This window comes from Triplophysa dalaica, chromosome 3, assembly GCF_015846415.1.
Source record: "Triplophysa dalaica isolate WHDGS20190420 chromosome 3, ASM1584641v1, whole genome shotgun sequence".
In the NCBI taxonomy this organism is placed as follows: domain Eukaryota; kingdom Metazoa; phylum Chordata; class Actinopteri; order Cypriniformes; family Nemacheilidae; genus Triplophysa; species Triplophysa dalaica.
In genome coordinates this window covers 21,657,759-21,681,506 of record NC_079544.1, presented here as the reverse complement: position 1 = coordinate 21,681,506, position 23,748 = coordinate 21,657,759, and the positions used below count along the sequence as shown (strand labels likewise).

The following is a 23,748-nucleotide window of genomic DNA, read 5'->3' as shown; positions in this document are numbered from 1 at the left end:
CTAATGTTTTTAGAACGTTTTGCTAACAATGCAACTATAACGTTTTTAATCTTAACGTTTTAAGAACGTTACATTAACAACGCAAAGGTAACGTTTTCAATGCTAATGTTTTTAGAACGTTTAGCTAACAATGCAACTATAACGTTTTTAATGTTAACGTTTTAAGGCCGTTACATTAACAACGCAAAGGTAACGTTTTCAAAGCAGATGTTTTTTGAACGTTTTGCTATCAATGCAACTATAACGTTCTTGATGCTAACGTTTTAAGAACATTACATTAACAACGCAAAGGTAACGTTTTCAATGCAAATGTTTTTAGAACGTTTTGCTAACAATGCAACTATAACGTTCTTGATGCTAACGTTTTAAGAACATTACATTAACAACGCAAAGGTGACGTTTTCAATGCTAATGTTTTTAGAACGTTTTGCTAACAATGCAACTATAACGTTTTTAATCTTAACGTTTTAAGAACGTTACATTAACAACGCAAAGGTAACGTTTTCAATGCTAATGTTTTTAGAACGTTTAGCTAACAATGCAACTATAACGTTTTTAATGTTAACGTTTTAAGGCCGTTACATTAACAACGCAAAGGTAACGTTTTCAAAGCAGATGTTTTTTGAACGTTTTGCTATCAATGCAACTATAACGTTCTTGATGCTAACGTTTTAAGAACATTACATTAACAACGCAAAGGTAACGTTTTCAATGCAAATGTTTTTAGAACGTTTTGCTAACAATGCAACTATAACGTTTTTAATGCTAACGTTTTAAGAACGTTTATAAATTGCAGATAACGTTAAGAAAACGTTCTACAAACGTTATTGCAAGAACATTTTTGATAACTTTGAGAGAACCTTCAGAGAACTTTAGCCAAAGTTACGGGAACGTTCCCTGTTAGTACAGTTCAATCTGCGTGTTCAGGCACTCACGTCACGTCACGTCAGCACTCTTAACAGACTTTCCGAAAAGCCCGCTCACAGTAACGTGCACGAGAACAAAGCGCGTTATTGTACAAGATTAAAAAGCTGCGCTCGAGCACAAAGCGCATCCTCGCCTGAATTTACGCTCTTTGCGTAGAGAATTGTCAACAGTGACAACAGCGCCTACTGCGGTCACAAAATATCACGGGTAACAGAAAATTTTGTAACACAGGGACAGTCCTATAGGAGGAGGCTCCCTGAGGATACACCTGGCTGTGTGTGGTTAGAGTAAGGCAGCTCTTTTGTGCTCATCCTCTGAGGAACATTTCTGACGCACATTTCATTCTGTTAAACTAAATATTGGTTAAAAGCTGAGAATTTTTATTTTTTAATCTAGGCCTGACGAAGAAATTCTGAATCAAATTTGAAACCTTGATGATTACATAAAACTGGGTGATTAAATTTTACAGTACCACCAATAAATAGCATAATTGAAATAGAAAACGTTTATTATGAAATGGACTGTAAAGATTTAGTTCTAAGTGAAGCACTTTTATAAGTAAAAACAAGAATCAATAGGCCTACCATCAGTTGGCTTCTGAAATTCTGCATATTTTCTCCTCCTCTTAAGTTCAGGGCTGTCCCCAAGGTCACTAAAATTGAAATCTGAACCAAAAGTTAGTCCAGACCAAAACATCTCGTTATTATATTTCAAGCAAGTTCAAAAGACGGTAAATTTTAAGCTTATAATGAGTAAACAGTATGTCCGACAACACATTTAGACCTTGTAACAGATCGAATTGAAATAATATAACTTAAGATGTCCTGGTTCAAAGGTTAATTCAGCAGCTACACCTTGAAACGCCGTAGAGATGGAGGTTCCTGAAGGTGAGTAGAGAAGTTAAATGTGCTTTTGAAGCTTCCCGCTTTTGCACCAATGAATTTATATGCTGGGTGACATGTGCTTATTTATCACCAGCAGAGGGCACCAGAGTCCATCTTACTAGACTTACAAATGACTATTGTGACTAAAGTTAAGTTGTTTTAGGGTTTGGTTTTAAAAGACTATTGTGGTAAACAGCAGAAAATGAAAACATTTATTCGAAGTACCACCCATTTGCCAGATTTTTATAGGTTATGGTTTATACTGAATAAAACGTGTATACAAATCTAACATTAGTGAAAGTATGCAAGAGATGGTTTATGTGAATTTCTGCTTCTTCCTGTCTCTCTCTCCATCTCCTGAATCTACAGACAACATCGCTATCAGTTCACTTCTCTCGTTTGATGATGTCAGAAAATCTGCCACTCAGCCGAAAGAAAAATGTATGGTGAAGGTTTAACACCTTTCATTTACAGTATTTTTACAATAAGCCATAAATCACATCAAAATCATGAGACCCACACAACTGTTTGCGAAGGAATATGATATAGCTATATTTTATATTATGGCTATCTCTTTTAAGCGGAATATATTTAAATAATTTTCTGATAAGAAGCTAAAGCTGAGGTTCAAGGACTTTGTACAGTCACACTTGATAAGAGGCTGATGTGTATTTGTGAATGGAAAATATACACATATTATGTACACACAGAAGCAGAACACTTTTAAAAAATAAATAAACTGTAATTGTAATGTCGTTGAACTGTTGTGTCGCTCTTTCTGTAAAAGACACATGTGCAGTGCTTAAAAATGTTGTTGGTTAGACAAGTTGTGTGACTTCTTTAAAAATAAAAACTTGGCTCTTCAACTGTTTAAAAATGAAAACAGTGGCTCCCCTCAGTGCAGACAGACCTTCACTCCAAGACCTGCTCTGGTTCATAACATCATACTGGCTGACATAGTGGAGAAACTGAAGATGACAAGACTTCTGAAAACTGATCAACCTGCTCCTAGTTATGCTTGACCTGAAGACGGAATCCCTGAGTCACCATGGAAACTGCGGCTTGAAGTTTTCTTAAAGCGTAAAGTTTTCGATTGTAAAACAACATCATAAATCAGAGGTTAATTATTTCACCGAAGACTGCATCATCTGCATCAATGCATAAAGTGCGGTATTAAAAACCATAAAATTTAAGTATTTAATTGTGTTTTTATAAAACTATAAACGCTATTAATAATAATTTAATTGAATATATAAATATTTTAAATATTTGCATGATTTTATACCATAATCTTTAAAATATATATACTCATTATGAGTCATTTACTCATCTATGTTACATAACCTGTAGATTTGTTGAAATGATTATAACTGTGATTTAAGCATGTATATGATATTTCACCAAAATTGTGTTGTGTACTTGATATGTACTAATTTGGAAGGCAGTATTAAACCTCTTCTTTGTTCCTTCTCTGTGTTTTCTTTAAAAACATATACCTTTATTTGGTTTTCTGAAAACTGACTTTGCCTTTTATCAGCTTTATTTGCAACAGTTGCTGATGTAATAATTTTAATGGAGACTACTACATCGGTCATCAATTTAAAAAAAATTGTGTAATCCTTTTCAGTACACTACACAATGCATGATAATTAATTTGCAGTAGAGGATGAAGATCTGCTATGAGTGACAGAGGTAGAGGTTTAAAATGTTAGACCCAGTCACATGTCCAATATGTCATGTAGCCTATATACTGTATATCCATTTCAAATACACATACATTTTGTTTTGTTTCTTTTGACTTTGTTTGCTAAAAGGCCATGGCTTTCCAAATGTTAAAAAAGATGAACAAAAAAGACGGCCTATCCTGAAAAGCTCATTGTAATTTGGAGAAAAGCCTTTCAATACTAAACTGTAGGAGGAGGCTGAGGATCAGAAATACATTTTTTAAGGAATACAGTCAGTATGAAAAACCTTAAGTCTACGTTTTTTTTATGTTTTTTTTTATGTAAATGGTTTAAAACTATACTAAGAATTTAAATATGTGAACAAAATGCCTAGGTGATCCAATTGGTGGACACATTAAAAAGCTTTGCCAGCCTGGGAATTGCAACCTTTAAGTTTTAAATCTGGCTATCTAACCATTAGGCCCCAACTATCTTTGACCTAATGCATCAAATAGTGCATAATAAGTGGACAACAGTAATGATATGCAACTGGTCTGGAGTTACTTCACTATTTACATCCTTTAACTCTTGGAAATTGTAAGATGTGTCTATTTATCCAGTGATATTTGGAGATGTTTTAATAAACCTAATTCAGAGTATATACAGTATTTAATATGAATACATAGACAGCTAAATTATTTTAATTAAAGATGATTTTATTTTAATAGGTTAAATAATAAAGTTAATAATACAATTAGTTGTGAATGCTGAGTTGCAATGGTTGAGATTGGAAATGTAGTTAAATTATTATTATTAATTATAATATATTATACAAAATCTGGTCATTTCACGCCCACTTGATTCATCACAAGCCCACACATGCGAAGACAAACTCTGATGCTCAGTAACATTTGCTTGAAATGAACTAACCCAGGAACATAACCTGATCCGGAGCAGGTTATCTTCAGATAGTGGGTTGCTATGGTTAGTTACATAACCTGAAAGTTATCACCGTTTCTGGATCCGAAAGTTGAGGTTATCAGCCAACTATCCCTTACATTTATACAGTTATGTCACCTGACCAGCTTTCTGGAATACACCCCAGGAGATGATCTGCTCTAAACATGATAAACAGCTGGAGATCTACTGTCGCGCTGACCATCAATGCATTTGTTATCTGTGTACAATGAATTAACATATAAATCATGACACTGTCTCAGCTGTAGTAGAGAGGAGAGAGAAACAGATATGACCTAAACACTCTCATTGAAATGAGCTAATTGCATTTACATTTACATTTAGTCGTTTTGCAGATGCTTTTATCCAAAGCAAATGACAGGTGGGGTAGGCAATGGAAGCAATTGGGACAGCATATGTACAACAAAAGCATAAGTTCAATAAAAAAGAAGACTGGTCTCATATAACCTAACACAGTATACAGAACCATTCATTGATTTTTTTTTTTTTAAAGAGTAGGACAACAAGTTATTGTATCAGGAGAAGAAACTGAAGAACATTCCGGGAAAATACAGCATTGAAGTGAAGGGATCAACTTGTGTGTCTGTGCAGGACATTGAGTCAACGCAAGTTATTGCGTTGCCAGCCTTTACCAGCATTCAAAATATCTTCTTTTGTGTACTACAGAAGAGAAACATACAGGTTTGAAACTATAGAAAATTATCTTATATGATGAAGTTTCATAGGGTAATTATTCTTTCAACACACATATTCAGCAGAACTTTTGTCAAGATGCATCAGATGGTATCTCTGTTTTCTTTTCTTTTTATGATCATGTCATAGTATATTTAAAACAGGTATGAAAACAGAAACATTGGCATTTATATCATTTTTCTATCATTAACAATAATTTAACAAGCCCTTTGTGTTCATGCTTGTCCTCTCCATTTGAAAAACATTTACAAGATGCAAATATAACAGGTTCTTGGCCTGAATCATCTACGCTGTCATTAAAGTCTATGATACTACCAAACAATTAAGATTTAAAATGCCATTTCTGTGAAGAGTTTGTTTATTCTGTTTTCATTTATATTTTACTGTTATTATTTATATACTTTCAAATACAAATTTCTCCTTTTTCCTGTTTTATGATAATTTATGGTTTAAAGGTGCTTATGGTTGCTTTGGTTTAAAGCTTTTGCAGTTATAAGTGTGAACAAATCTGGTTAGCCACTATCTGTTTTTGGCCAAGTCCATTACAAATAATTATAAATAATCTAGAATAACCAGAAATAATATAATAAATAAAAAATATTGTGGGAAAATCTACTAACATCTACCTGCTAAACAAGTTTTTGTTGTTGGACAGGAAATACTTGCCTCAACACTTAATTTACAATCATATTTGTTTTATGTGACTAGTTGTTATAATCCCTCCATTTCAGCACAGTTGAATTTCCCAATAGGCCATTTACCACGCCTTATGCATGAATGTCTGGAGTCAAGAATATAACTAGAGGAAAGAAGGGCTGAGGTTTAACAGGGTTCGTCAGGTTGGCATCCTCTGTGTTTTTTGGGGATAAATGATTATAAAAATAAATTGCATACTTACGTTTCCTTGCTATTATCAGAGAGACATCTCATGAGTTGTGTGTCACACTTTCATCACATCCATTATCCAAGTTGAAATGACTTTTGGTGAGGTGCTGTTGGTAATGCCCTTAGTATGGTTCCCATCAATGCGAAACATAGTCAGTTGTGGTCCTCAAAAAAATGAATGAATTTCATTACCGTGTAGTGGTTTTAGCTATTGTTAAAATAGTGATAAACTAAGCTCACCAAATATGATTCTCCACCAGATCTATCAAGATCAGATACGTAAAATTAGTAGTTTAAAACATAAATTTCTGTCAGGGAATTAGTTTAGCACAAAGGAAAATACGTCACATAATCATCATATACAATTTTTTCTGATTATCAGTGCAGTAATAAAAATCCTTGTACGTATTCGTCCAGCAAATGCAACAATGATATTATAGACTTTAAAGTTATCTCATGGCCATAAGTAACGTGACTTTTCCAAACAGGATTTAGAGCTGTAGCATAGTTGGAAAAACAGCTTAAGTGACCTAGTAAATGAGCGTTGAGCACAGAAGACACATAAGTGAATGTATGGGTGTTTATTCAACTCTACATGGTTTGACATAAAGACAATCAAATAAACACAAACAATACATGAAACATGAAACACAAATGCACTTGGGAGCGTGGAGAGAGAGAGTGAGTGAGTGAGAGAGAGAGAGAGAGAGAGAGAGCTCATGGTAGCATGGCAGCAAGGCAGGTAAAACATCTCTGAACACCAGGAAAATCATCTTTAAAAAAGAAACAGAAACCTTCAACACAGCTATCCTTGCAAATAGAATTGAATACTAGCAAGCTCTTTACTGATCAAATGTCCCGTATGAGCGATGATTGAATTCTTCAATGGTTTCAGAATGCAGTCCTGCTGAAGCGCTGAGTTTAGGGTCTTGCCCACGTGTACAAAGTTTTCAGGCCCTAAGCGGCCTCTCCAGAGGGGAATCGCAAGCCTGGTTGTCTGTTGGATTCTCATGCCTTCTCTTCTGCTAGAAAGTATCAGCGATCGTGTTTTTTTGAGTGCCTACCTTACCTTCCTCCAGGTGGCCTGCGGGCCAATGCCATGAAGGTGATAAGTGGGCCAGAGAAAGTTCCTTTGTTTCTCGTGCCACCTCATTTGCATAGCTCTGACAGTATGGTTAATTTGCACCTAATAACTAAACTTAGTTATGGACATAGTACGGTGCATGCCATACACTCTAAAAAATGCTGGGTTATTTCTGTAAACACATTTTTGGGTTAATTGTGCTGGGTCATAATTTTGGGTTGTTTGAGGTACTGTAAACACACAGTTGGGTTGCTCATGCTGGGTCAAATGAACTGTAGGGGTTCTTTCACCACTGAACAGCTGGGTTGGGTTATTTTGACCCAACCGGTTTGTTCATTTTTCCACTTCATCGAACCTTCTGGATCCTTCACGCGTCTCATTGTCAGACGGCAACGCACATCACAGCAAGCTGATTTTCTAAGGTAAATTAATATGATAATATGATTATATTTAATAACTTGGGGTAAGAGCACACTGATTTTACTGTTTAATGCAGTATTTGATCTGTCACTGTGGGGAGAAAGTGTTTTATTCTGTGATTGATTAACGTTAAGTAATTTAGCAGCTTAGCATGCTAATTTTTTTGACAAAAAAAGGCCTTAGCAATCGCTTTATCCTTATGTTATATATATGTGTGTGTGTGTACATGTGCATATTTTTACTTTAAAAGGTTTTTATCCTTCACATTAAATCCTGATGGAAATGTATGAACTAGCCTTAGGTCAGAAATAAACTGTATAGTTCGGTTACTGTATGGGGTTGTAATGTTTAGTCAGAATTAGATAATTTCATACAAAACTTGATCTAAGGGGATATTTTTTCAAGTGTCTGTGACGTGCCGGATCCAACCAACTAGCAATAATTTAAAATTTAGCATTTTCGCGCTTTTTTCCCTCAGGTAACGTTACCGTTAGCTGCATTAGCTAAAAGCTATGCCTCTTAAACTCACTGATTATTACAATTAATGACAAAAATAATGTTTGGAAAATGAAACAGAAATTTCCTTCTGACACATGACAGCAAACGATAGAAATAACTGACTTTTATACCATTTTCCAGCTGGTAAAAATACTACACTCTAAAAAATGCTGGGTTGTTTGTTTAACCCAACAGCTGGGTTGAGCCTGTTGGGTCATTTTGTTGGGTTATTTTCTTAGTGTTGGGTCATTTTTTGAGTAACCCAAACGCTGGGTTAGCAGTCTGGTCCAATTGAGAGATTAAACCCCTCCCACTCCTCTACGCATTAGACAAACTCTACCTTCGCGGGCATTTTGGTCCACCTCATCTCGAAAAGCTGTTATTCGGAGAATAAAAGGTATGTTTACGAGTTTTTAATGTATAAAACTATTACTGTAAAAAAAATGCAAAAGTATGCAAAATTTGGCTGTTCGCATTAGGTTTGAAAGTAACGTTACAATCTAGCTTCGTTAGCTTTGTATAGCTAGTCTGTAACGTTATGCCCACGTTGTTCTTACAGCTTTTTAATCATTTAAACTTCATTTTTGGTGAACATTTCCTCGGAAATGTGTGACTTGTGTGAGTCAGTAACTTACGCATCTTGATATTAGTTTAAGGTCGACACGAGAGCGTCGTGCCAAAAGCAAACATCCAGCTCATTTTTTTTTATAAATACCGCTAAGGTTCGGTGAGGGAACTAAGATTTAAGAGTCTTTTAGACGAGAATGTAGTTGTTAAGAACACAAATACGTGATTTATATATAAACATAACGCCTCTTTGAGATTTTGTTAAGACGCTGTCGGAGGTGTGAGCTTCAGCCTGTCAGCGGTCGTGGCTCCGTGGAGAGCAGCTCTATCTCGGCCATTGCCTCGGGAGTAGCCGCTCTTATAACGTTAGTGGTTAACCGTGAGATATAATTTATTTTGGGTATATGAGACGAACAATTGTTGCTCTTTTTAGACTTCTACTTATTCCCGAGTGTGTCGAATTAGTTAAGAGTTGTGTTAACGTTTATAATATTATTTTTTAACACTGTATTTCACTTTCTGTACTATATCCCACTCTTCTTCTTTCCCCCACTGACAGCGTGCAGAATAACAGCTAATATTAATGGATCATTCTATTCAAGAGAATGTCAACTGGAACTTGGATGTTTTCATAACAGGCTTAAAGGTAAACATTATTTAGGTAAAATGTTAATGTACTTCTTTATATGTTTATTATAATCCATTGTGCTCTGGGTTGGCCAGTTTCCTTACATTCTTCTCTTGTCTCTTTTCTTGTCTCTGTATAGATGAACAAATTGATAAAGAAACCCTCCTGCTGGACATCCACTTCCAAAAGTGCACACCACACTGTTGTCTACAACTCCTAGGAAAAGAATCCTCTTAAGTAAGACTGCTCCGTGGATATTTTAGGTTAAGCAGTGCTGAAACCGAAAGAACTAACACTATTGAAAATGTTTTGTGAGTTTATATGAAGAGGAAAGTTACGGTGTCCCTTTTTCACATCCATAACGCTTGTTTATTTCTTTTTTTATAGAAAACTTGTGCATAGATTTATATTTTATCATATAAATGCGGTTCTATCAACAAGGGTTTAGTAAAATACTTTTTATAGTGTTTTGAAGTGTTAAGTTGTCTAACTATTTATATTTACTTGTGCCACTTTAATAACCTTGTTAAATGTACACTCTAAAAAATGCTGGGTTATTTGTTTAACCCAACAGCTGGGTTGAGCCTGTTGGGTCATTTTGTTGGGTTATTTTCTTAGTGTTGGGTCATTTTACGAGTAACCCAAACGCTGGGTTACCAGTCTGGTCCAATTGAGTGACAGTTGAGAGAGTAAACTCCTCCCACTCCTCGACGCCTCAGACAAACTCTACCTTCGCGGGCATTTTGATCCACCTCATCTCGAAAAGTTGTTATTCGGAGAATAAAAGGTATGTTTTACGAGTTTTTAATGTATAAAACTATTACTGTACATAAAAAAAATGCAAAAGTATGCAAAATTCGGCTGTTCGCATTAGGTTTGAAAGTAACGTTACAATCTAGCTTCGTTAGCTTTGGATAGCTAGTCTGTAACGTTATGCCCACGTTGTTCTAATTTACAGCTTTTTAATAAATTAAATTTCATTTTTGGTCAACATTTCCCTTTGAAATTTCTGACTCATGTGAGTCATTTAGTTCAGTAACTTACGCACATTGATATTAGTTTAAGGTCGAAACGAGAGCGTCGTGTAAAAAGCAAACATCCAGCAATTGTTTTTTATAAATACCACTAATGTTCGGTGACGGAACTTAGTTTTAAGAGTCTTTTAGAACAGAATGTAGTTGTTAAGAACTCAAATACGTGATTTATATATAAACATAACGCCTCTTTGAGAATTTGTTAAGACGCTGTCGGAGGTGTGAGCATCAGGCTGTCAGCGGTCGTGGCTCCGCTGAGAGCAGCTCTATCTCGGCCATTGCCTCGGGAGTAGCCGCTCTTATAACGTCAGTGGTTAACCGTGCGATATAATTAATTTTGGGTATATGAAACTAACAATTGTTGGTCTTTTTAGTCTTCTACTTATTCCCGAGTGTGTCGAATTAGTTCAAGTGTTGTGTTAAAGTGTATAATTTAATTTTCTTGAGACTGTATTTCACTTTCTGTACTATATCCCACTCTTCTTCTTTCCCCCACTGACAGGGTGAAGAATAACAGCTAATATTAATGGATCATTCTATTCAAGAGAAAGTCGACTGGAACTTGGATGTTCTCATAACAGGCTTAAAGGTAAACATTATTTATTCTTTATATGTTTATTATAATCCATTGTGCTCTGGGTAGGCCAGTTTCCTTAAATTCTTCTCTTGTCTCTTTTCTTGTCTCTTTTTCTCTTTAAAGATTAAAAAATTGATAAAGAAACCCTCCTGCTGGACATCCACTTCCAAAAGTGCACGCCACACTGTTGTCTACAACTCCCAGGAAAAGAATCCTCTTCAGTAAGACTGCTCCGTGGATGTGTCAGGTTAAGCAGTACTGGAACCGAAAGAACTAACGCTCTTTAAAATGCTTTGTGAGTTTATATGAAGAGGAAAGTTACGGTGTCCCTTTTTCACATCCATAACACTTGTTCATTTCTTTTTTTTATAGAAAACTTGTGCATAGACTGATATTTTATCATATAAGTGCGGTTCTATCAACAAGGATTTAGTAAAATACTTTTTATAGTGTTTTTATGTCGCATCCATAACGCTGGAAATGCCCTAAAGCCTTTTACACGTGCCACTTTGTTAACTGTAGGCCTATATGAGTTTTTGAATTGTTAAGTTGTCAAACTATTTATATTTACTTGTGCCACTTTAATAACCTTGTTAAATGTATATGTTTAAATCTAAACTAGTGTAATTTATTGATGTTAATTTTCTTTAAATATGTATAAACATACATTTCATCAAAGTGTTTTATATGCCGTTTTATTGTTCATTGAGCATAACATATTGCATGATTTTATGAATTCCTTTTGTCTTGCATTTTGATCCTTAATAAAACTTTTGATTCTTACTGGTGCCTCAAGTAATTCTCTCTTGAATTTTTTATTATATTTTTAAACATTTCGGGTCTGTTTTAAACCAGCAATGTAATTTTTAAGCAAAAGTTGATTTAAATAAAACAACCCAGCATGTTGGGTCAAAGATTTAACCCAACTGGCTGGGTTAAAATAACCCAACGCTGGGTTTGTCCATATTTGACCCAACGTTGGGTTACCAAAATAACCCAAATTGGGTAGTTTTAACCCAGCCTTTTTTTAGAGTGTACTGTTCTAATAGTTTTGGCCATCACTTTGTTATTAAATATATCTTCAGAAGTAAATGATATACATTATGAATGTAGTGAATGAAGTAAAATACTAAAAGTGAAGTTTGAAATATTCTTCTAAAATTAGCATTTTATAAGGCCTCTGTGTTTGTTCATTAAATGCATTTTAACTTAAATTTTAGTTATGTTTTAAGACTAACTGTCATATATTTAACAGGTGGGGACTGTCATGCTGGAATACTTGCAAAATGCAGAGACCAGTGATGTATTCTGCACATTTTGTTCCTTGTGGACGAGGCAGCAACGACATCCCAGACCTTCGCCATTGTTTCGGACTTGCCATTGAAACTGACTTGTTGCTGAGTTGATCTGTTTCAAGTCCTTTTTTTTGCTTGATGTTAACTAAGCAGTCTCTTCCTACTTAGAAAATTCTCCAGCATGCAGTTTATCGTATTGATGGACATGAGTCTTCATGTGGAAAGTATTTGAGGACAACACCTTTTTCTGGACACTTGTAACATGCTTTAAGTTGTCACATGTAGTGTCTGTTGTTTGGAGTCTTTGTTTTGCTTAGTGTTAATGGCACACTGTTTGGACTGATTTTCATGCCAATAATATATTTTTGAGTGTTCTAATGCTGCAATGTGACATATAGAATAGGAATCTACAGTGCCTAATTCACCCAGTTTTGTGATTTTAAAGAAACTGATCTACAAAAACTTGTTTTTATGTGTCTGTCGGTGTTGGATGAAATGTATGATAATTGCACCCATTCAATAAATGTAAAGAAATAAATTTAATTTGTTTTGTGTAATTGTATTACACTCTAAAAAAAGGCTGGGTTAAAACAACCCAATTTGGGTTATTTTGGTAACCCAACGTTGGGTCAAATATGGACAAACCCAGCGTTGGGTTATTTTAACCCAGCCAGTTGGGTTATATCTTTGACCCAACATGCTGGGTTGTTTTATTTATATCAACTTTTGCTTAAAAATTACATTGCTGGTTTAAAACAAACCCGAAGTGTTTAAAAATAATAATAACAAAATCACAGAAAAATACTCGAGGCATCAGTAAGAATCAAAAGTTTTATTAAGGATCAAAATGCAAGACAAAAGGAATTCATAAAAACATGCAATATGTTATGCTCAATGAACAATAAAATGGCATATAAAACACTTTGATGAAATGTATGTTAATACATATTTAAGGAAAATTAACTTCAATAAATTACATTAGTTTAGATTTTAACATATACATTTAACAAGGTTATTAAAGTTATTAAAGTAAATATAAATAGTTAGACAACTTAACACTTCAAAAATGTATATACAGTTAACAAAGTGGCACGAGTAAAATGCTTTAGGGCAATTGCAGCGTTATGGATGCAACATAAAAACACTATAAAAAGTATTTTACTAAACCCTGTTGATAGAACCACATTTATATGATAAAATATTAGTCTATGCACAAGTTTTCTATAAAAAAAGAAATAAACAAGCGTTATGGATGTGAAAAAGGGACACCGTAACTTTCCTCTTCATATAAACTCACAAAACATTTTAAAGAGCGTTAGTTCTTTCGGTTTCAGCACTGCTTAACCTGACATATCCACGGAGCAGTCTTACTAAAGAGGATTCTTTTCCAAGGAGTTTGTAGACAACAGTGTGGCGTGCACTTTTGGAAGTGGATGTTCAGCAGGAGGGTTTCTTTATCAATTTGTTCATCTATAAAGAGAAAAAGAGACGAGAGAAGAATGTAAGGAAACTGGCCTACCCAGAGCACAATGGATTATAATAAACATATAAAGAAGTACATTAACATTTTACCTAAATAATGTTTACCTTTAAGCCTGTTATGAAAACATCCAAGTTCCAGTTGACTTTCTCTTGAATAGAATGATCCATTAATATTAGCTGTTATTCTGCATCCTGTCAGTGGGGGAAAAAAGAAGAGTGGGACATAGTACAGAAAGTGAAATACAGTGTTAAAAAATAATATTATAAACGTTAACACAACTCTTAACTAATTCGACACACTCGGGAATAAGTAGAAGTCTAAAAAGAGCAACAATTGTTCGTCTCATATACCCAAAATAAATTATATCTCACGGTTAACCACTAACGTTATAAGAGCGGCTACTCCCGAGGCAATGGCCGAGATAGAGCTGCTCTCAGCGGAGCCACGACCGCTGACAGCCTGATGCTCACACCTCCGACAGCGTCTTAACAAATTCTCAAAGAGGCGTTATGTTTATATATAAATATCACGTATGTGTGTTCTTAACAACTACATTCTCGTCTAAAAGACTCTTAAATCTAAGTTCCGTCACCGAACATTAGCGGTATTTAAAATAAAAAAATTGCTGGATGTTTGCTTTTTACACGACGCTCTCTCGTGTCGACCTTAAACTAATATCAAGATGCGTAAGTTAATGACTGAACTAAATGACTCACACGAGTCAGAAATTTCAAAGGGAAATGTTGACCAAAAATGAAGTTTAAATGATTAAAAAGCTGTAAGAACAACGTGGGCATAACGTTACAGACTAGCTATACAAAGCTAACGAAGCTAGATTGTAACGTTACTTTCAAACCTAATGCGAACAGCCGAATTTTGCATACTTTTGCATTTTTTTTGTACAGTAATAGTTTTATACATTAAAAACTCGTAAAACATACCTTTTATTCTCCGAATAACAGCTTTTCGAGATGAGGTGGACCAAAATGCCCGCGAAGGTAAAGTTTGTCTGATGCGTAGAGGAGTGGGAGGGGTTTACTCTCTCAACTGTCACTCAATTGGACCCGACTGGTAACCCAGCGTTTGAAAATAACCCAACAAAATGACCCAACAGGCTCAACCCAGCTGTTGGGTTAAACAAATAACCCAGCATTTTTTAGAGTGTACAGAAAAATTATAATAATTGTACATTCCCTTGAGATTATTTATTTTTATTGGTAAATATAAAAGTAGCAAGGCAATGAGACAACATATAACCCAATGTTTAGGTTATGTTAACCCAGAAACACAGTTAACCCGACCCACTAGTTGGGTCAAACAAACAACCCAGCATTTTGGGTCAAATGGTTCAACCCAGCACTTGGGTTTAGTAAGAGCAGTCTTACTAAAGAGGATTCTTTCCCTGGGAGTTGTAGACAACAGTGTGGCGTGCACTTTTGGAAGTGGATGTCCAGCAGGAGGGTTTCTTTATCAATTTGTTCATCTATAAAGAGACAAGAAAAGAGACAAGAGAAGAATGTAAGGAAACTGGCCTACCCAGAGCACAATGGATTATAATAAACATATAAAGAAGTACATTAACATTTGACCTAAATAATGTTTACCTTTAAGCCTGTTATGAAAACACCCACGTTCCAGTTGAAATTTTCTTGAATAGAATGATCCATTAATATTAGCTGTTATTCTGCAGGCTGTCAGTGTGGGGGAAAAAGAAGAGTGGGATCTAGTACAGAAAGCGAAATACAGTCTTAAAAAAATATTATAAACGTTAAAACAACCCTTCATTAATTCGACACACTCGGGAATAAGTAGAAGTCTAAAAAGAGCAACAATTGTTCGTCTCATATACCCAAAATTAACTATATCGCATTGTTAACCACTAACGTTATAAGAGCGGCTATTCCCGAAGCAATGGCCGAGATAGAGCTGCTCTCCACGGAGACACGACCGCTGACAGCCTGAAGCTCACACCTCCGACAGCGTCTTAACAAAATCTCAAAGAGGCGTTATGTTTATATATAAATCACGTATTTGTGTTCAATCACGTATTTTGTGTCTCTTAAAACTAAGTTCCGTCACAGAACATTAGTTGTATTTATAAAAAAAAATGAGCTGGATGTTTGCTTTTGACACGACACTCTCGTTTCGACCTTAAACTAATATCAAGTTGCGTAAGTTACTGAACTAAATGACTCACACAAGTCACAAATTTCAGAGGAAATGTTCACCAAAAATGAAGTTTAAATGATTAAAAAGCTGTAAATTAGAACAACGTGAGCATAACGTTACAGACTAGCTATCCAAAGCTAACGAAGCTAGATTGTAACGTTACTTTCAAACCTAATGCGAACAGCCGAATTTTGCATACTTTTGCTTTTTTTTTACAGTAATAGTTTTATACATTAAAAACTCGTAAAACATACCTTTTATTCTCCGAATAACAACTTTTCGAGATGAGGTGGATCAAAATGCCCGCGAAGGTAAAGTTTCTCTGATGCGTAGAGGAGTGGGAGGGGTTTAATCTCTCAACTGTCACTCAATTGGACCAGACTGGTAACCCAGCGTTTGGGTTAGTCAAAAAATGACCCAACACTAAGAAAATAACCCAACAACATGACCCAACAGGCTCAACCCAGCTGTTGGGTTAAACAAATAACCCAGCATTTTTTAGAGTGCAACATTTATTAAATAAAACAGTGTAGACCTATGACAATTGTAGATAAAGATATTGACAAGATTTTTTTTTTTTTTATTCCTGGATTTAAAAGTTCCTTTTTTGGGGGGTCGTGGTCTTAAGACTATAACATTTGCCAGAAAGACACCCCTTGGAGGTGCTAACAAAAAACAATCCCCCATTCCTCCATGACCAGAATGAACATGGCAGGGCATGTCATTGAATCAAAAAGATGTAGTTATGACACAATGATAAAATGGTGACCCAAAAACGTTAATTATTTATCAGATAAAAATCTTAAACCTGGAATAAAATAACTCTTAGATGAAACAAGACATAACCATTATCTATCACAAATTTAAAAAGACAACTGTCAGGTTTCAAACTGTGATGTGAGAACATCAGGGTGTCATGCCAGCAGGCAGTAAAACATTGTATTACATGATTTTCAATAATCACTACTATCTCAAACACACATACAGGCCTACGTACCAACGGCTCTTCTTAAACATCCGGGGGTTTTGCTGTGTTGTGTTTGCACTAGGGGTCTCGATACTGTAGATAAAATTGCACACACTTATTATATATTTTAGTATTTATGATTAATATACTATTTTATATTTACATACCAGTTGGACCATTTAGTTCGTTAATTTCTTCTATAAGCCAGGAATATCGGGGGTCGTTCAATGTACCTATTTCATTACACACAACCTGTTTTTAAACAAGGCACCAATACAATGACTAGTTATACTTTTTTGTTTTTATTTGTTTCAAAGAAAAAAAACGAAAATCACATACCGTTAATGAATCTTGCCATTTTAGAAGTTTGGGTAGTTTTTCAAAACGACAAAGAGATGAATGTCTGTTTACCGCGACTCTGGACGACCGTCTTGACACACAGGATTCCGTAACGAAAAAAAAACAAAAAATGTTCAGCCTTATAAAGACATACGGGGCTTGGTGTTAAAAAGTTAAGGGGTGACCCTATTTACATATGCAAAACACACCCCCGGTCATTGTAACAATACACACTCATATGCACACGCACTAACACTAGACTACCTGTGATAAACATGAATGACCATTCACACTGTCTCCAACAAAGCCCCAAAACTCTTTATCATATTGAAATCATCGTAGATCCACGATATCCTCTCAGACATAAGGAAGTACTTGATTTAAATCAACGCACAGGTGACGGACATTTCAAAGAATTCAAATTTAAAACAATTGGTTCACATAGACACATTGGCGTCTCACCACTCATTCGGTAATCCATGACACGACTCAGAATACCTTTTTGTTTAGAATTGGATCATTGCCTTAACTCTACGTTACAAATTTATTTAGAGAACACCCTGTTTAATATGAAAAACACACATCCATGCCGAACGATACCAAACGCCTGTTAAAACGTAACTGACTATGGTTGACATTTTTCTTATTCTATAAAACTTTTGTCTGAATACTTTTGTTATATGTTTAATAACGTTAAAAGAAACAATACAGAGCCATATCCTTGAAGCATATGTATTTTATGCCTTATTGATGATAATCGGAACCACATCCCTTTTAATCATTATCATATAAAATCTTAAACTATTGGTACCATTCACTAGCTGAAACAGTGCATTTAAACATTAGGACTCCACTCTAACACACCCCCTGCTTGGTTTTCACACGTTTAATGAGAGATCAATCGTTTGCCTGACCATCAGGATGTCAGGCCAACAGATGAAGACAACTACACATTAACACAGCTATAAAATATAAACTAGCAAACAAGACTGTCAGATCATAAAAACTAACTTACTTTGATTTACTGATTAAATTACTTACTTAGGGGGAAAGTGGGGACACACACACACACACATTCAGAAGATTTCAAACAACAAGCACCAACTCACTCATTTGCATGATAAAAACCACTAGCAAAGGAAACAACACTCTTAGAGGAAAAACATTTATACTACATTTAGTTTATCTCACTAGTTTACAAATGTCATTCACTAATATCCTGCAGTAAAAGCTAAACAGGATGAAAACAATCCTTTTTGATAAGGAAGTAGTGAAGGGGGGTGAGCTAGTTAGACCCACTAAAGGAAGGGTTGGGGTCAGAGGATACCCCACAAAAACAACCATAAAACATATCTGTCATCAAGATTGACAGGCCATAAAACACTCAGTTTGAGTGACAGGTGTCATAAAATTTGACAGGGGGTCATAAATCAATCAAACTTTTGACACACAGTATATGATTTAACTACTACCACTCGTGTTTGTGTTTTTCCAGACAAATGGATCTATGGCAGAACACTCCCGTGGAACAAGACCAACGTGAGGCTTTGATGAACGCGTCAAAGCTGTTCATTGTAAATACCTGTACATATTGTAAATAAAATAGCATGAGAATGAATTTGAGTCGGAATTTTTCTAAGCTTAGACTTTTTATCCATCCGGGCTTTAAAAGCTGCTTTTGTAAACAATATAGATACAGAAAAGTGTTTCATCGGAAAACACATCACTTTGCTCTTTATGAATTTATTTTCCTATCTGGAACACTTTGCATTGCTCATAAAATGCTCCTGTATAATGTAAATAAAATAGCATGAGAATGAATTTGAGTCTGAGTTTTTCTAAGCTTAGACTTTTTATCCATCTGGGCTTTAAAAGCTGCTTTTGTAAACAATATAGATACAGAAAAGTGTTTCATCGGCAAACACATCACTTTGCTCTTTATGGATTTATTTTCCTATCTGGAACACTTTGCATTGCTCATAAAATGCTCCTGTATAATGTAAATAAAATAGCATGAGAATGAATTTGAGTCGGAGTTTTTCTAAGCTTAGACTTTTATCCATCTGGGCTTTAAAAGCTGCTTTTGTAAACAATATAGATACAGAAAAGTGTTTCATCGGCAAACACATCACTTTGCTCTTTATGGATTTATTTTCCTATCTGGAACACTTTGCATTGCTCATAAAATGTTCCTGTCTAATGTACATAAAATAGCATGAGAATGAATTTGAGTCGGAATGTTTCGAGACGCATTTTCATCTGGATGTTCGGCCTCAGAAGCAGGACAGCAGCAGTGAACCACGTCCTGCTGGACGGTTTACGTCTGCTGTCCCTCAAGTGACATGAGCCAACATTACAGATTACTTGAGACTAAAATCCAATAACAGTCAAGGTAAATAGCCGAACTTGGCATTTGTCGTCCAAGAACCTGTTAAAATAATAAACTCGCAGATTTAAATGAGTTAATACAGCAAAAAAAAATATTGCAATGGAAAAGCTGAAAATATAACAAGAAAAGTATTAAAAAAAAACTTAAGAAATACGAATCTGTAAATCATCGTTTTGTGTAGAAATTGAAGTTGGCCTTATTCGTTAAACATTGTGAATCGCTTCAAAAACAAAAAGTCTTATAGCTAGATCCAGTAATAAAAATCAACAAATTAGATGAATAACAAATGAATATAAATTCTAAATGAGTCATATGGTTAGGTTGGGGGGCGTGCGCAGCTCGGGAGAAAGCGTTCATTGAGCCTACGTCACTGCGTATTGGTTCCGCTGCTCGTTTCTTAATTTTTTACGAAAGCTGGGTCATTTATTTTAACTTGATCGTTTTAGTTTTTACGGTACGAAGTTTTGTTTTAGCATTGTGATTTTGGGTCACGCATAAAAAAACACGAATGTCAAAAGACTCTTCGTTTTTATCGGACTCCGAACCAAGCAACGCCACTATCCGGCGATGTATTCTTTTGTTAACAATTTCTTACCAAAGCTATTTCTCATCTGTGTTATTTTTTAATTAACGCGATTGTTATCAAAAAATAAATCGATGTTGTCTTCATTAGAAAACGACGTATGACGTATATGTGGTCGTGTGCGTATCACGTGAAACGTCGGTCACTAGGCAACGACCGCGTAGCTGACGTTCTACAAAACAACAAACATTCGTTTGACGAGCCGCTGGATGAGACGGTTGCGATCTTCAGACTTGCCTTTACATTTCTTGACTTTTATTGAACAGTTCATTTCGTTAATTCATTCGTTGAACAATACATTTTCATCTGAATTACTGTGTGTGTCCTGTATTTTGTCTTGTTTTAACATTTCTTGCGAGTTGGTTATTTTTACAGGTCAGATGACATCGTTCGTCGGAGGAAGCTGTCGTGCGGCTGGCGTACCGAGGGACCAGATCGCCTCGTTGTTCGTGGGGGACCTTCATCCAGAAGTGTCCGAGTTCGTCCTCCATCAGACGTTCAGCCCGTTCGGTCCGATCCAGTCCGTGCGGGTCTGCAGAGACAGGTTGACTCGGCGATCCCTGCGGTATGGTTATGTTAACTTTGTTAACCTCGCCAATGGTAAGTTGTCTCTCCATTCTTCACCTTGACATCTTGGTAAACACATTTTGAATTGAAATTTACAGCCTCGTGTATTTTCCTGCTCGAAGTTGTTTCCTGTAAATCGTCTTTAAATTGAGCTCCGTGACGTGTGCCGTATAAATAAACTTGCAATGTCTTGTCTCTTATCAACTCTTGTCTTTCAGCCGAGAGTGCCATGGACAACCTGATGTGCCAGGATCTTCTGGGCAGACCCATGCGGATCATGTTCTCCCAGCGTGATTCCACGCTGCGGACGACTGGGGTCGGGAACATCTTCGTCAAGGGTCTGGCCAGCAGCATCGATGGTGCCCGCCTTCATGACAGCTTCTCGATTTTTGGGAAGATCCTGTCCTGCAAGGTAATATCCGCAGTTTGATTGTTTTCTTATATAATGCAGATCATGCGTTGACCTCTGAATTCATCCCCGTGGTCAAGGTGGTCTGCGATGCGAACGGATCCAAAGGTTACGGATTCGTCCACTTTGCCACCTTCGAAGCGGCAGAGAAGGCCATCAAAGCGCTTGATGGCATGTTGTTGGACGACCAGCTAGTGTAAGTGTATCTCAGTTGTGCTTCTTGTACTTTGTCCTATCTAATCGTATAGAGCTGAGCTCATTCGGTTTGTCTTTTAAAGGTCCATTGGCCACTTTAAGACCTTTGAAGAGCGTCGCGTTGAGCCGCAGGTCGTGGCTCAGGACAACGAGCGGCGCTACCCGGTACCCAAACCCTTTGATCACTTAACAAATCTTCAGTGAACGTTGACGTGTTCTTGTGTCACTGACTGGATCTTGTCTGTTCGACAGGGGGTTAGTCTGTACGTGCGTAATCTGCCCTATAGCTTCAGTGAGCAGCAGCTGCACAGAGTGTTCTCACCCTTTGGAAGCATCATGAGTGCCAAGGTACGATGCGCATTGTTTTATTGTGATTAGTACGTAACAGTCGAAGTGAAAGACTTTAACGAGTGCTTCACTCTGTGCAGTTGATGATGGAGGCCGGACGCAGCCGAGGGTTTGGATTTGTCAGCTTCTCCACCCTCGAAGTTGCGACCAAGGCTGCGTCGGTCATGGACGGGCGTGTGGTTGCCGGCAGGGCGTTGCGGGTCACTCTGTCTCGTCACAACGAGCAGAAGACCCAGACCGAGAAGCAGGACAGCAGCAGTGACTCACTTCCTGCTGGACGGTTTACGTCTGCTGTTCCTCAAGTGAGATGAGCCACTATTACAGGTTACTCGAGTTTTTCAAGCCAATGACAATTCACGTAATCAGCTGAACTTCGTTTTGTGCATGTGACAGGTCGAAAAACGCCCTGACGCTCAACCTGAAAACCAGCCGGCGCTTCAGGACGTCAGTCGACAGACAGCAGCGTGCGCCCTCGCTCAGAGTCAGTGGCCTCATTATATCTTTCTCGTTCTGTAAATGATGCTTCGTCAGCCCTTCCTATTCACGTACCTGTTCGCTCCCACGTATTTATGGAGGATGTACATCTTTACCTGTCTACAGGTGAGAGTCTCCGCCCACCCATGCCTGTCGACCTGTGGGATGACGTTAATACTCGGCCCCCGCGCCTGCTGGTCTCTCAGGTGCTCATGGAATACTGGGTCAGTGCTCATGCATCTGATCTCACTTCGACCACTTCGAGATTACAGAATACAAGTCAGGTGTGGTATTAAAGTAATAGAGTGATGTATGTTGGTGCGTGCAGGCAAGCCAAGCAGGGTTGGATGTGTTGCGTCCTATGCGACCGCTCGCCCTGCCTGCACCCAGTGATGATACTGAAGTCTTCACTCACTGTGAGTAGCTTCACGTTTTGTGAATCAGACGTTCGTGATGCTCCTCTTGGATGGTCACTTCAGATTGAATAAGTGTCAGACAAACCAACACTCTTGGAGAGCTTTGGTCGCTTCACACTACTGTCTTTTCTCTTGTTTCCCGCAGTGTCTCAGATTCCCAAAACTCTGCCTGACGGTGCAAGAGCTCCTGTCCAAACGCAAGCTCAACAGGTAGAAATGTCTTTTTGAAACTTTGGATCGTTCAAAGTTTGAGTTGAATTAAACAATCGCCTACACATCTTTCTCTCTACCGTAACAGCTGGTTGACTCTTCACATCGGTCACCATCCGCGTGGGGGCGCCGGTTCTGGACGACGTTAGACAGATGTTCGGAGTCCAGAAGCCTGAGCTGCCCCACCAGCTGGAGCATCACGAATCTACAGACAACACGCAGGCATTGTAAGTGTTGGAATTCTGCTGTTAAAACATGGCAATGCATGAATCTGTGCTATGAGGTTGTGCTTGAGCAGACAAAGTTGTAATGTGGCGTGAAATATGATGGCCGTGCTCGGGTTAGTGTGTAACCACTCGTGTTTGTGTTTTTCCAGACAAATGGATCTATGGCAGAACACTCCCGCGGAACAAGACCAACGTGAGGCTTTGATGAACGCGTCAAAGCTGTTCATTGTAAATACCTGTACATATTGTAAATAAAATAGCATGAGAATGAATTTGAGTCTGAGTTTTTCTAAGCTTAGACTTTTTATCCATCTGGGCTTTAAAAGCTGCTTTTGTAAACAATATAGATAAAGAAAAGTGTTTCATCGGCAAACACATCACTTTGCTCTTTATGAATTTATTTTCCTATCTGGAACACTTTGCATTGCTCATAAAATGTTCCTGTCTAATGTAAATAAAATAGCATGAGAATGAATTTGAGTCGGAATTTTTCTAAGCTTAGACTTTTTATCCATCCGGGCTTTAAAAGCTGCTTTTGTAAACAATATAGATACAGAAAAGTGTTTCATCGGCAAACACATCACTTTGCTCTTTATGAATTTATTTTCCTATCTGGAACACTTTGCATATCTCATAAAATGTTCCTGTCTAATGTAAATAAAATAGCATGAGAATGAATTTGAGTCGGAATGTTTCGAGACGCATTTTCATCTGGATGTTCGGCCTCAGAAGCAGGACAGCAGCAGTGAACCACGTCCTGCTGGACGGTTTACGTCTGCTGTCCCTCAAGTGACATGAGCCAACATTACAGATTACTTGAGACTAAAATCCAATAACA

At 36.9% G+C, this 23,748-nt stretch overlaps 1 protein-coding gene and 2 long non-coding RNA genes across 4 annotated transcripts; 2 read left to right on the top strand and 1 right to left on the bottom strand.

Annotated features, from left to right (window-relative positions):
- Positions 1 to 8,856: 8,856 nt before the first annotated feature.
- LOC130417643 (uncharacterized) lies at positions 8,857 to 11,585 on the top strand. Its single transcript, XR_008906201.1, has 4 exons — positions 8,857 to 9,246; positions 9,368 to 10,015; positions 10,765 to 10,851; positions 10,963 to 11,585. It is a non-coding gene; the product is annotated as an uncharacterized LOC130417643 (long non-coding RNA).
- Positions 11,586 to 13,046: 1,461 nt separating this feature from the next.
- Positions 13,047 to 15,008, bottom strand: LOC130417646 (uncharacterized). Its single transcript, XR_008906203.1, has 3 exons — positions 14,559 to 15,008; positions 13,722 to 13,808; positions 13,047 to 13,604 (listed from the first exon to the last, which is right to left on the bottom strand). It is a non-coding gene; the product is annotated as an uncharacterized LOC130417646 (long non-coding RNA).
- A 4,613-nt stretch (positions 15,009 to 19,621) lies between these two features.
- LOC130417627 (polyadenylate-binding protein 1-like) lies at positions 19,622 to 23,199 on the top strand. Of its 2 annotated transcripts, XM_056743307.1 has the most exons (12): positions 19,623 to 20,664; positions 20,850 to 21,043; positions 21,121 to 21,236; positions 21,319 to 21,400; positions 21,488 to 21,583; positions 21,664 to 21,885; positions 21,977 to 22,064; positions 22,184 to 22,281; positions 22,386 to 22,473; positions 22,619 to 22,683; positions 22,772 to 22,910; positions 23,060 to 23,199. In XM_056743307.1, the coding sequence occupies exons 1-12, from the start codon at positions 20,274 to 20,276 to the stop codon at positions 23,113 to 23,115; spliced, it is 1,635 nt and encodes a 544-aa protein (XP_056599285.1). In that variant the 5' UTR covers positions 19,623 to 20,273; the 3' UTR covers positions 23,116 to 23,199. The 2 variants fall into 2 exon arrangements, 1 of the variants encoding a protein (XP_056599285.1); XR_008906198.1 differs by lacking the exon at positions 22,386 to 22,473 and having other exon boundaries at positions 19,622 to 20,664; positions 22,184 to 22,341.
- The last annotated feature ends 549 nt before the right edge of the window (positions 23,200 to 23,748 follow it).

Coding starts and splice junctions, on each gene's coding strand:
- LOC130417627 (XM_056743307.1), top strand. CDS start 20,274: ATGAGACGGTTGCGATCTTCAGACTTGCCTTTACATTTCTTGACTTTT. Junction 22,282..22,385: donor AGGTGCTCATGGAATACTGG/GTCAGTGCTCAT, acceptor TGGTGCGTGCAG/GCAAGCCAAGCAGGGTTGGA. Junction 22,474..22,618: donor TACTGAAGTCTTCACTCACT/GTGAGTAGCTTC, acceptor TGTTTCCCGCAG/TGTCTCAGATTCCCAAAACT.